Source organism: Acomys minous (assembly GCF_964271855.1).
Source record: "Acomys minous genome assembly, chromosome: 10".
Classification (NCBI taxonomy): domain Eukaryota; kingdom Metazoa; phylum Chordata; class Mammalia; order Rodentia; family Muridae; genus Acomys; species Acomys minous.
Genome location: NC_140491.1, coordinates 9320477 through 9334781, shown reverse-complemented (window position 1 = coordinate 9334781; position 14305 = coordinate 9320477). Strand labels below are relative to the sequence as shown.

At 38.3% G+C, this 14305-nt stretch overlaps 1 protein-coding gene across 4 annotated transcripts in view; it reads right to left on the bottom strand.

The window, feature by feature from the left end:
* Positions 1-10482: 10482 nt before the first annotated feature.
* Positions 10483-14305, bottom strand: part of ARAP2 (ArfGAP with RhoGAP domain, ankyrin repeat and PH domain 2) — a 160484-nt gene continuing 156661 nt past the window's right edge. For all 4 annotated transcript variants that reach the window (XM_084797766.1, XM_084797769.1, XM_084797768.1 and 1 more), the window contains one exon: positions 10483-12732. In XM_084797766.1, coding sequence (XP_084653892.1) covers positions 12349-12732 — 384 coding nt within the window. In that variant the 3' untranslated portion in view covers positions 10483-12348. The remainder of the gene's footprint in view (positions 12733-14305) is intronic.

Here is a 14305-nt window from a genome sequence, read left to right as displayed (position 1 = left end):
CATCTAGACTTAAAAACATCTTAACCCCTAAACAACTAAGCTTAGTTGTAAGACTAAACTATCTGGTCTTCAACTCCCCCAGAGACTTGAAAAAGAATAAAGCTTAATTACCTGTGTGAAACGGAAGTGCAGGTTAGCAGCTTCCCAGATGAAAAAAAATGACAGTTTACTACCTGAACAGTCACCCAAAACTCTATATAATGTTGGAGCATCATCTTCAGCCTTCTGGCTCAATATATCTGACAGATATATTTGTGAGGCAGGAACCATTGAGGACTTGCTTACCCTGTCTTGGCAGAATTTGGTTTTCGACTCTCTGCATCCAAGCTTGCTCATTTTTAGGCAGAATTCTGTCTGTGGCAGAACCGAGGACATTTTCTCCAGTGTCTGTTTTTATGTTGAGGTCTCTAATCCATTTGGACTTTAGTTTTGTGTAGGGTGATAAGTATCAATCTACTTGCATTTTTCTACATATAGACAGACATCCAGTTAGGCCAGCACTCATTTTATAAGCTAAAATGTTCTACAAGTATCAGTGGGTGATTTACTATTTATTTATTTAGTCACTTTACTTTGAGATGGAGTTCCAAAGTGGAGAGAATTGGACACAGTTCCCATTCCATAAAAACAGACACACTAAATCTGTTAGAATAAAACGAAATGCACCCTATGTGTACTGCCATAGTCTCAGTGAGTTCATATGCACATAAGCTGTTTTGTCTAGAAGATCTTGTTTCCTTGGTGGCTTCCATCACAGTTGTCTATGAGCAGTACTTCTGCCTTCTTTCCCTGACCCCAAGGTGGTGGGTGGGTGTTGATGGGGGCATCTCATTTAAGATCAAGTGTCCCAAGATTCCTCTCTCTCTTGGTAGTGGTTGTTTTAAATTGTATTGCAGTTTCTCTCTTAACCCAGCTAGCACCTAAATAACAGGGACTGGACTATTATATTTATTTGACAAGTGTTATAGCAAAAGAACTGAGAAGTATTAATCTATTTTAACCCTCTAAGCTAATTTGGATTCCTCCCTAGTGTAAATCCCCAAGATTCCTCTGTTCCAGCTTCTCTCTCTCTCTCTCTCTCTCTCTCTCTCTCTCTCTCTCTCTCTCTCTGTCTCTCTCTCTCTGTCTCTCTGTCTCTCTCTCTCTCTGTCTCTCTCTCTGTCTCTCTGTCTCTCTGTCTCTCTCTCTCTCTCTCTCTCTGTCTCTCTCTGAATCCTGGACCTCTTCTCCTGCCTGAGTCCCCACTTCCTTATTCTCTTTCTTCTTCCCCCTGGCTGGCAGGAGCCCAGCCTTATTCTTTCCTCTGCTCAGTAATTGGCTGTCATTTCTCTTTATTAACGTGTCAGGAAACACTTAGGGAGTGATGCTTAAATAACATTGACTCTCAGAACAAGGAAGGAGTGCAAACAGATTGGGAGAGGGGCACAGAAATCAGCATTTGAACCTTTACAGAGTGCATGATAACATTATGCCTATACTCTTTGGTCATAGCCAAGTGGTTTGTGTCCATCTACTGTAGGAAGAAACTTCTCTAATGATAGCTCAACAGGGCTATGAGTATAGCATATCTATGAGTATAGCAAAATACCATTTGGAGCCATTTCATTGCTTTCTTTAATAGAACAGGAGGATTTAGTTTTCCCTGGGCATATGGCCTATCTAGTCTCAAGTTCTTGGATATCTGAGCAGTGTCAAGTTCCATCTCATGAAATGGCCCTTAAATTTAATCAGGTACTGGTCAGTTAGTATGGAGGCACCAGCTCAATATCTCTGTGTTCAATGAGTTGACTAGGTGTTGTCTTTAGATACATGACCTACCCTTCAGTTTGTGGAGAGCCACTCATAGCTTTGACAACGCCTTAGTTGTTTAAGGGGTTCCATGGGGCCCATTTGGCTAACAACCCAACTAGATGTAACCCATTTCCAGCAGTAAAGGTTTCATTTAGTGCCAAGAGATGTCTAGTTATAGCTATGTCTGCTATATTATTTGGTGATTCCATTTATATTTCTGTCACATGTGTATATATTGAAAGATGGTTCTATAGTAGCTTTACACATGACCCCTCAAGTGACCCTCAGATTTTAGCTGTCCCTTCCTGTATTTCCCCCTCATCCCCCTATCCCCTCCAATCTCCTCACTTGATCCTCCCATTCCAGTTCCCCACTCCACCCACCCACCCATCCATCCACTCATGCATCCGTAAGTATCTTTCTATTTTCCCTTTCTAAGGATATCCTTCCCTTCCCACTAGTCCCTTACATCATATCTAACCTCTGAGGTTATATGGATTGTAGTCTGCTTATAGAAGACTGAACAGCTAACATGCACATATAAGTAAATGCATACCAAATTTATCTTTGGGAGTCTGGGTTAGCTCACTCAAGATGAAATTTTCTAGCTTAATTCAATTACCTGTAAAACTTTCTAATATTTCTCAATAAGTAAAGTACTTATACTTTTGTATATAGACATCGAGCTTGTGTCTCACATCAACAAGGCGGTATATGCAAAGATATCTTAGGGCACCTGTGCAAGTTTTTTCTAGGGTTATTTAGTGCCTCACTTGTGTTTTCTTTAAACTAACTGTTGGTCTCTATTGTCAGTGTCACCCAATGATGTTCTAAGGACTACCACTGTTTGGAAACAGAGTTGTTTCTTTGTTGTGTTATAGTTTCTAATGAAGGAACCAGCCCCGCTCCCCTCCTTAACGACTCCAATTAAAGCCAAAGTCTGTAAATCTCCACTGCTGCAGAATACTTTAACACTTCCCTCCTCTGACAGTAAAACAATTCTGAGAGGAGCCACAACTGGTAACTGACCCTAGACATCTGCCAGGGCAGAGTGTCCCAAGAGTTTAAAAAAATACACTGTTCAGACTAACAGCACAGCCAGTGTGTCTTGAAAAAGTCCAAATAAACATACTCTCTCCTAGTCAAGCTGGCCAGCAAATAATGTAGCACATAACAACAACGAACTAAGAAAAGCCAGGCCAAAGTTCCTAACACCCCCTGTGACTGCCTCAACCAATCTTTTCCATAGGTTAACTTGCCCTTCCACCTATTACCCAAGCACAAAACACCAAAGCTCATAACTCCCTGCTAGAAGCTTTTCTGCCCAAATGCCAACCAATCACATACTGTAAAACTCATTTCTTTGTCTAAAACCTCTACAAACCCTACGAATTCGCTATTAAAGGTCGCCTCACTCTGATGTGTGAGTAGACTCCAGTGCACTGGAACAATAAACCTCTTCCTGGTCTCCATCTCTCATTTGGGTGCTTGCAGGAATAGACTCTCCTGAATAGAGTCTTACACTAAATTTACAACTAAATTCGTTTCATATGTAAAGCTTTGAGGAGATGGGAAGAATAATCGCAATCTCATATATTAGTGTATGAAAATAGGAAAGTTGGGCTGGAGAGATGGCTCAGCAGTTAAGAACACTGACTGCTCTTCAAGAGGTCCTAGGTTCAATTCCCAGCAATTACAAGGTGGCTCATAACCATCTGTAATGTGATCTGATGCCCTATTCTGGTCTGTGAGTGTACATGCAGGCAAAACACTGCAAACATAATAAATAAATAAATAAATAAATAAATAAATAAATAAATAAATAAAATTTAAAAAGAAAAGAAAAGAAAGTGGGAAAATTAATTTCTAAAAATGTTCACACTAAAGTAATTTTATTGATGTTAAATGCCATGACCCCTCCAGTGGAGTCTCTGTGATAAACGATACTGCACAATCTGAGGCGACGACCCCCACCCAGGGAGAGCCTCCTGGAATGAGTCTGATGTTCCTGCCAGGAGTAACTGATTGCAGCCTTCTTGTTTTGGAACATTCTGTTTTTGTGTTCATATCAGAACTTCTAAAATGTAACTGTGTTGCTAGGAGACGCCCTAACTTGGGACTGCAGCCAAGGGTCATTCAGGCAATTTTACCACCAAGTTCCATTCCACTTGTTAATAAAAACATGGCTAAGGGTTAATCATAGTTTATATTATTTCTTACAAATAAAGTGTTTAAGAAAGATCCAGATAGTGACAAGAAGAGCTAAGAAAAAACTGTCTTGGCACACAGATGTTTGGCATAATGAGAGAACATTGACCTTTGATAAAGAGGGCACAAGCATGCTGATACCAAGCTTATGACTTAAGAATGATGAGTCAAGATTGATGATAACATTATTACTCTGCATTCTGTATTTTGAATTGTATGAAAAGACGTAGCCACAAAAATACTCCCTGTTCCAAAAAAAAAAAAAAGTGTGTGTAAAACTCTAGCTGCTTGCCTGCAAAATATACTCAGATTCAAACACTACCTCTGGCTTTGTCTCTGTCACTCGCCTGTCTTTGCCCACCGACGCTTCAAGAACTCTCTTTCCCAAGGACCTATACCTGACTGAGACGGTCTGTGGCAGTTAAACGGAGTATGGAACATAAAAAAGGCACAAAGCAGTAAAATTAAAACTAAGCCATTAAAAATATATTTTATGACTCCATAACATTTCTCTTTGCTGGTCAGTACCCAATAAGCTCCCAACTCTAAATATTCAAACTTTATTTCAGGATAATTTTTTCTACTAACATGGGTAAGAAGAAAGGAAACAAGCACTCCTACTGTAACATAGGTATTTCTAGTGCTATTTCTTAAAGGCATTTAAATGTTAGTCAATTTTCAAAATGACATGCAGAATGTATAAAACCACACATCTCCAAAATCAAGCTGGAAAATGAATACTAATCTGAATTGAGAAATACCAGATCTGGAATCTAGGATAAAATGATAACTATATAGGCAAAATAAGAGAGATCTTTCAAATCTTCCACTTAAATATTAACAAGAGAAGCCAAACAAACAAAAAGCCAGGCCGGATGGTGGTGGCACACGCCTTTAATGCCAGCATTCGGGAGGCAGAGGCAGGGGTATCTCTGTGAGTTTGAGGCAAGCCTGGTCTAGAAAGCAAGCCCAGGACAGTCAAGGCTATAAAGAGAAAACCTGTCTCAAAAAAAGCCATCCAGAGAACACAAGAATACATATAGCATTAAACAAAAGTATCACTCCACTACCACAGACCACCTTACAAACAGGCATTTATGAAAATATGGAAGTAGTATTCCACTAAGTGTAATATTTATAATGCATCTTGTCCTGAGGTAAAACAAAATATCCAATTCTGAATATCTGTAGGATATATATAACATATTTAAATTATTGGTTATAGGACTTGCTTTGCAGTAGTAATTTGGAATATGTATTAATAGAAATTTATGTTGCTATTTAATGAAATTAAGTGACTGTAGATGATATCTTTTAACATATGAAATATCTCCTAGTTTTAATTGTCATATTAACAGGCAAGTGTACAAAAACATTTAAGTATTTCTAGAGTTTGAATTATATTGGGTGAATGATTTTTAAATGGTTTTAATGCTACTGAAGCCTTTTATAGGCATGAATACAGAATCTACCACTGACTGATGCTTAACTCTTCTAGTAAAGCTCCAGCCTTGGTAATATGTTATGATTTAAAAACATAGGATAATTTATTTGCCTGGCAAGTGTGTATACCTTGCTTATGAATGCACATAACTTTCATGGTTATATATGAATTATAACAATACATTTTTCAAAATTATACTTATAAGAAACATCACATCTCTATTAATAAAATTTATCATGTTCAATGTATACCTTGTGTTCTAAAATATTATTTAGATGTCTAATTTCCTTTATTTCTACATATTGGGAAAATGAGTTATTATTTCATTGTCTTTTAGATACTTCTAACTTGTAATGTCATAATTTTATTTCAGAGAAAGAGGAAAGTTTTAAAAAGCAGCATAAGTTTCCTTGGAACGAGAGCCTAAGTTCACATATTAGAGAAGAGAGTGCTGTAAAAGGCTGCTCACTATTTTTATACGGCAATAGAGTAGCTTGGAAAAGCATCATTGAGGAAGAAGATAAGGAGAAAAGGACCTGGAGGTGACAGGAGCTCCACAAGCAGACCAACAGAGCCAACTAGCCAGATCCCAAATGGGCTTGCTGAGACTGAAGCACCAACCAAGGACCTTGCATGGACTGGACCCAGGCCCCCTACAAAGGCATAGCAGATGAGCAGCTCAGGCTTCATCTGAGTCTCCTAGCAAGGGGACCAGGGGCTGTCTCTGACATGGACTCTCTTGCCAGGTTTTCGATTACTTCCTACTGGCAGGACTGACTTGTCAGGCCACAGGTGCGTTAAGAGGGTAAGTTCAGCCCTTATACAACTTGATGAGCTGGGGTGGATGGGAAGGGGGTTCCGCTTTTCTGAGGAATAGGGGAGGGAAATGGGGGACAGAGAGGGAGGGTGGGACTGGGAGGTGAGGAGGGATGGGGCTAAGATCAGGATGTAAAATGATTTGTTTTTAAAAATGCACCAGGAAAAAAAGAAAAAAGAAAAGAAAGAAGATTGATTAAAATGTATTCAGGAACACTGATTGTTTCCCGTTAAGGCCTCTAGTGTTCTGGTATATGTCTATAAAAATCCTTTCATCGGGAGAGTCATTTGTAGAAAGTGTTTGAAATTATGTTATTTGTAGTGGCATATTTGGCTTATGCTTTTCAGCGGCCTCCACCTGGCCAGGGTGATAATCTCCCCCTATGACTGTGATCTTGAGTCTGCATCACAAAGCTTATAATGAACTGTACTGGAGGTAAAAGAGCACATTCATTTATACTTCCCTGGAGGAATGGCTACTCTTTCTTGTCAAAAAGAAAAAACAAAAACAAAAACAAACCTGTTTATTTGAAACAATTTTCTGCCTTAAGAAGTATTATATTCTGGAAGTTGGGGGACTCCAGTTTTGTTGGAAATTGGTGTCTCTATAGCATGTATATATTTGAGTTCTTACTTTAAACACACTTTCAAACTAAAAACATATATCTAAAAAGCAGAACGTAGGTGTTGAAGTACTTATTTTGTATTTGAAGGGAGTAGTGATATATTGGATTTTTTTTTACCTACCACCTTATTGTTGGTCTCACTTTTGTCTGTAATTAATGCTAATTTCATATACATTTATATGCATATATATGCATGAAATTTGTCTGTAAGCCTTTTTTTTTTAAAAGCAGGTGCACTGGAGAGAAAATATGAATCCTTCCTTTATGACAGTTTCCTACAAGTCTTACATTCATTTTTTTCTCTGTTAATGCTTAAAAACCTTCAGAAACTTTACTTCCACTCTTATGTTACACTGAAATGATACAGATAGTCTGTCACTCATGATCTGAAGGACTGGTATTTAACCCTTAATCCTTAAGAAGAGGTGGGGTAGAGAGGGCAAGAAATGAGTTTGAGATATACTGAAGTTGCCAAAGGCAGGTATGGGGAGGGACACAGTGGTCCTCTGGGCATGGATCTTAACTATCTCCCTGCATGTCCTAATGGCCTCCTGGGATATGTGTCAGCAGAGTGCTTAGTTCACTATCAGGGGGCTCCTGTTTAAACAATGCCTGAAAGGACCTACATCAAAGTAAGTCATGTTTTGAGATTTTGAATGTTAAGGGTAAATATGAGCTGGTAGGACAACTCAACTAATTCACTGTGGAAATTAGTTTTGTTAGCATACAATTTAGTATAAAAGAAAAAGAGAACTGCCAGAAGCAGTTTGCAAGCTAGCAATATCTATTTTGATAAAATGGGAACTAGAAAAAATACATCAATAACATTATTGGTCCTCATTCCATTATTACTTTTTAACTATCTGCCTCACATATTTGACCCATAATGTATGTCAGTGTGTACATAGTATTTACAAGTATACAGAGTAATCACAAAATGACTATGCACAAGCAGTTATCACTCTTACTTAAAAAGAGATATTTTAATAAAACAATTTTAAAATCTTAACTTGGGCAAGGTATGGACTATTAAAATTTGACCTTCTTCTACATCTGCAGCCCCGGTAGAGAAGTTGAAAACAATGTAGTTTTAAACACTTTAAAATTTGCCAAGCCAAAATAACTGCATGCTTTAAAAAGATGCACTTTAGTAATTTGTAGGATTCATTAGTGTGTAGTTTCCAATTAGAGATAAATATAGCTGCACGTGAAGGCAATATGTTACATTTTAAGCCTAAGTCTCACTTCTGTTGAGTGATATTATCTTGGTGGAATTTCTGATAAGCTGTGATAAGTTGGTGAGAGCCTCACTCATCTTTGTACATGTTAATGAGATGTTAAATAGCAACCCCCATTTTCTAAAGCATCCCCTTCTGCAATATGCAATTTTTGAACACTTTAGAATTAAAGTTTGTCTTATGCACAGTGTAAATCAGCAGCCCATTTGCACGCAAGTCAGCACTTTGCCATCACTGATCTTGCATGGAGTTCTCAGTGCCATTTTGATGAACCATCAGGTAATGTCTAGACATCAAGTAGTTATAGAATATGGCTGTTGCTTACTTTAGGGGAATAGAAATGAAATGAGTGCTCTCAGTCCTTTTAGGCAATATCTGCACAATTTCAGGCTTTAAAATAAAATAACATTTATTTTTTTTAAATGACAGAGAACAGAAGTATGTATCATACTAAAAATTTTAAAAGAGAATGGGAAAAGATCTTCACTAACCCTACATCTGACAGAAGAGCTAATATCCAAAATATATAAAGAACTCAAGAAATTAAACACCAACAAACCAAATAAAGCAATTAACAATGAAGTATAGAGCTAAACAGAATTTTTAACAGAGTACTATCAAATAACTGAGAAGCACTTAAGGAAATGTTCAATGTCCTTAGTCATCAAGGAAATGCAACTAAAAACAACTCTGAGATTTCATCTTACACCAATCAATATAGCTAAGATCAAATACTTAAATGACAGCACATGCTGGCAAGGATGTGCAGAAAGGGGAACACTCCTCCATTGCTGGGAGGGAGGGCAAACTTTTGTACAACCTCAAACAACCATTTTGGAAATCAATCTGGTGGTTTCTCAGAAAACTGGCGATAGTTCTACCTCAAGACCCAGTTATACCACTCCTGAGTATATACCCAAAAGATGTTCCATCATACCACAAGAACATTTGTTCCACTATGTTCATAGCAGCTTTGCTCATAATAGCCAGAAACTGGAAACAATCTAGATGGCCCTCAATCGAAGACTAGACAAAGAAAATGTGGTACATTTACATAATGGAACACTACTCAGCTATTACAAACAAAGACATCATGCAATTTGTAGGCAGATGCAAGGAATTGGAATATATCATTCTGAGTGAGGTAACCCAGACCGAGAAAGACATGCATGGTATCTACTCACTTATAAGTGGATGTTGGTCATAAAGTATAGGAGAACCAGGTTATAACTCACAGATCCAAAGAACCTAAGTAACAAAGAGGACCCAAGGGAGGATGCTTGAATCTCACACAGAAGGGGAAATAAAAGAGACATCTGACGTAGATGGAGGGAGGGAACTGGGTGGGAGAGAGTGATGGAAGAGAGCAGGTGCAAGGAGGGGGCACTGAAAGAGAGAACAGGTACCAGTAGGGAAGAACCTGGACCAGGGAGGCTTCTGGGAGTCTACGGGGTGGCCATAGCTGAGACTCCTAGAGTAATGGATATGGAGCCTGAAGTTGCCACCTCCTGTAGCCAGGCAGAATTTCCACTGAGGGGAAGGAGACACCAGCCCACTCATAAAACCTTTGTCCTGCCTACAAGAAGTGTAGGAATAAAGATGGAGCAGACATTGTTGGGAATGGCTGACCAATGACTTGCCCAATGTGAGACCCAGCCTATGGGAGAGAACTAGACCCTGACACTATTAATTATACTCTGTTATTGCAGGTATGAACCTAACATAACTCTTCTGAGAGGCTTAATTCATCAGTAGATGGAAAATAGACCAAAGACCCACAGCTAAACAACAGGATGAGCTCAGGGAATGTTGTAGAAGATTGGGAGCAACAACTGAGGGAGTCGCAAGGGTCAAAGACACCTCAAGAAGACCTACAGAGTAAACTAACCTGGGCCCATGGTGTCTCACAGAGACTGAACCACCAACCAGAGCATGTATGGGCTAGACCTAAGCCCCCTGCACAAATGTAGCAGATATGCAGCTTGGTTATCATGTGGGTCCCCTTACATTGGACTTTGTTTCCTACCTTTGAATCTCTTTCCCCTAGCTGTGCTGCATTGTCTGGTCTTAGTGTGAGAGGGTATCCTGAGTCCTGCTGCAACTTGATATGCCAGGTTGGGTTGGTACCCATAGTGTGCCCCCCTTCTCTAAGCAGAAGGGAAAAGGAGGCTGTTGGGAGCAGGGATGAGAGTGGGACTGGAAGGAGAGTTGGGAGGGGACTATGATCACCTTATAAAGTCATTAAATAAATTAATGGAAAAAAAGAGAAAAAAAACCTAAAGCACTTGATTCATTAATTTCCTCAGAATAACTTTAAATTTCATAGAGTAATGAACAAAGACAAGAGTCATAGTCTAGCGGACTTGTAAAACTATTTTAATTTTTGCTCAAAATATGTGAGATGTAACCATTAGCCCTTATGTTACATTTGAAAAATGGAGACAATTGTTCATGAAAAAGAGAGAAACAGAAGTGATCAGTTTTTAAGCTCAACTTTCAGAAGATATTCCAGTAAGGTGCCTGACACTTTCCCAACAAGGCCAATGACATTATTTATATTTGTCTTTTTATTTCATAAAAATATAAATATCATTACTCATTAGAATAAGTTTACTAAAAATTAATCATTTCTTCCCAAACAACATGCTATCTTGCTTTGAAGGAAGGTTCTTCAGTAGTGCCACCAACTCATAAAACTGCCCCGCAGTTTTACTCATGATTTCAGTTATAATTTATTTGGATTTAAAGAATAAATACCACTCCACTATGTCCTGGTAAATTCTGCTATCTTCAAAAAAATATAGTGGTTAGCATATCTGGGTGAAGACAGATCTAGTAGTTCATAGCATACAGCTTTCCTGTGAGGAAAGGAGAGAAACAGAAGCTTAAGTTCATAGACCAGACAGATCTTTAAGTAGGGAAAAAAAAAACAAATACAGGAGAGGACAAAGAAATTAAGATTAGATCAGCCATACAACTCCCAGTTGTAAGAGTCACAACCCAACTTGACTTAGAAGAAAGTTACGAAAAGTTACGCCATCCTTGACATGAACAATTATTATAAGCTAATGTAGTTTGACTTATGTAAGTTGCCATATCTGTACCCCATTATTATGTAGCAACAAAAATATAGTTTTATCTTTTCCACAGGTAGAAAGAAAAGACCAAATGGAGTGTGAACTCCCTGCCTGCAAATGCGTTATGTAAGAAGCTGTCCCCTCCTGCAAAGCAGCCACATACTGTACACTTCCAGTTGATAACTGACAATACAGAAGTAAGCATTATATGCTACACTTTAAAAATGAAACAAAACCAAAGCAGAATAAAGGATAAACAGAAAAAAAAACTTTTGGTGATGAGATTTTTCGTACCAAAATAGTTTGGAGCCCTAAAGAGCTGCCTGATGCACCAACAGTGCAATTGACACCCATGAGGGCCATGCACACACTCTTCAGTGCAATGTACATTCCTCTGAGCAGACACTGACAGGCAGCTCTGGTGTAGTGAATGTGTCCTGGGGCTTGGCTACCGACCCCATAAAAGACAGCAGCCAGTACCACCACTAACATAGGCAGGCTGGGTGTTATTGTTGGAAACACTCAAGACCGTAGGATTTTTTTCTTAACAGCAGTTTCTCCATAACAAGTTTTGTTTCTTGGGGAATTAAAATGAATGTTAGGACAACTCCACGGGTAGTAGAATATTTTTTTAACTTCTTGCCTTTCTTCCTCATGTTTGTTAAGCAGCCACTGCCATATCGTTCCCCCTTTGAACTCACATTCCTTTCTTTTTCCTAAGAAGGATCCTATGTAAACCTAAAAAGACACGGCAACTCAATATACAAGCCTTCTCAAAGTGCAAAATATGATACAATTTCATACATTTCATGTACACACAGCATTTTATACAGTACAGTACAGATTTCTGCTCATAAATTACCCCACTTACACATCTACCTTCAAAGAGCTGGCCACTTACAGTAACGCAAAGACTTATTAAAGTTAATACAACTGAACTTTACAGGTTTCCAGGCCAAAATAAGGTTGATCTTGTACTTAACCACATATACACATATTTTAAAATGCTCTTTAAATGCTTAGGTATAGAGAAACCAATTGCTTAAATACAGACACATTTATCTAGATACATAAACTCAACAATAACAGTTTGATTTCTGTTTGCACATATGTACAATGTTAAAAAAAAAAAACAACTGTGCAATGCTTTATTTGATTTCATTCTGTAACGTCTGTTCATCCTGTAATTCTTTAGGAAGGGTTCTTGACCTCTGAAGAACCACACTAAGTTCCTCAATGACTTTCGAGGGCAGCTTATGGTCAGGGTCTACAGCAGCCTTGCTGTTCCTGTCGTCCATCTTCTTCAGGGTCTTTGGACCTTTGTATCCCTTTGGTAGGCCATGTGGGACCTCTGCCTCTGTGTCCTCCCAGCAGTTTAAACTGCGGTGTTTTCTGGTACGATTTCGAAGTTTATCATCTTTGTGCTCTAAGCAGTGGGCTATGATGGAGGCTCTGTCTTTTAAGCTGGAGTCCGAGAAGTCTCGGTCATGCTTTTCACCCAGTCGCAGTCTTTCAAGTTCTGCTCTTGCAGCCTTAAAGTACAGGAAAACAGAGCATATCACAGTAAAACAATATATGAGGCAACTGATATTTAGAAAATAACAGTAAGCAAACAACAGTTGATGCTCTCCATTCTATAGTTCTTTGTATTTCTATGACATGGGCTCTAATTTTACTTTGCCTTAAGCAGACTGAATGACTGACTTTTTAAAGCACTCTTAAAATTTGTATTAGATAAAATTTTTAAAAATTTAAATATATTTTGATCATGTTCTTTTCCTCCCCTAAGATCATTAAGATCCTCTTGTCTTCCTTACCCATCCAATTTTACATTCTTTAAAAAAAAAACAAACAGTATTATCAACAACATGCTCTAAACCTAGAATAAGAAATACATCACCCAAAACCAAAACAATAAAGCACCAAACTATAATCAAATAAAAGCACACACAAAAACCAAAACAAAACCCCTAACCAACTAACAAAATAAAGGGCCCTCCAAACTGTGGGGTGCATTGTTTGTTGGCCAACTACTTCTGAACATGAGGTCCTCCCTGGAGTGGTTGGTTTAGCCAGTGTAGTTCTAGTGAGGAAACTGATTTTCCCTCTTCCTGCAGGTGCAAATGGCAGTTCCATTGTCAGCCTTTGCACATCTGGATTTGTGTTCTTGTTGCTGAGTTATAGCCCTGATTTTAGAGTCACACTCTATATCAGCATAATAAAGGACCTGAAAATCAGTATTATTGTAGAGAAATCTATTAAATGTGTTTTCCTGGCTTCTCCCAGCATGTTTAAGCATCAAGTTTTCCCCATATAAACTTCCTCTGATTTCCAAGTCAACTTGTTGACCAAGTAGGCCAACATTCAAGTACACACTGGCACAAGAAAAACATGACACTAGATTTAGCTTTTCAGAAGTACTTACATTTTCAAAAACCGTTTCCGACAGCTTAGCCCACATTAAATTCCAAAGAATATATAATCTATAGCACCCTTTTCATGGGTTGTTTTTGTTTACTTGTTGTCCTTTATTTTGTCATTGAGAAATCCAGCTAAGGTACTATGCCAAGGGCTATTCCCAATGCAAGTTTTGAGAGTAAACAGTATGTTCTTTCCTAGGAAACTATACTTCATGCCAAGATTGACACTATGTATGTTTTTCCGTGCCATGAAATGGTAAAGAAAAAACACATTCATTTTTCTGAAAAATATCAATTCATTTGTATTGGTATTCAGAGGTTATCTTATGATTCCTTTAAAACACCCTTGGTTTACAAGTCTGGGTTGTGATTGTGGCACTAGACCTGGGTATCTGTGACATGATCTGGGCACCTTTTGCTCCACATACACTCAAAGGACTTTATACATATTTTTGTGAAATTGATTTGATACTGGCTTTGCAACCAGGGCTTCTAGATAAATATGTAAAACTACTTGGCTACTTCAGAGACTGTAAGTGGTGTCAGGTATATTTTATATGCTAATGAGTGGTCAACGGTATTACAACAAATAGCAGAGGGTTACTGACACGGTTCTCTTCATGTATTGCATATTATAGAGTTTGGTAAAGTGATTGCTGATGTAGTTCTGAAGCTGATGAGGTAA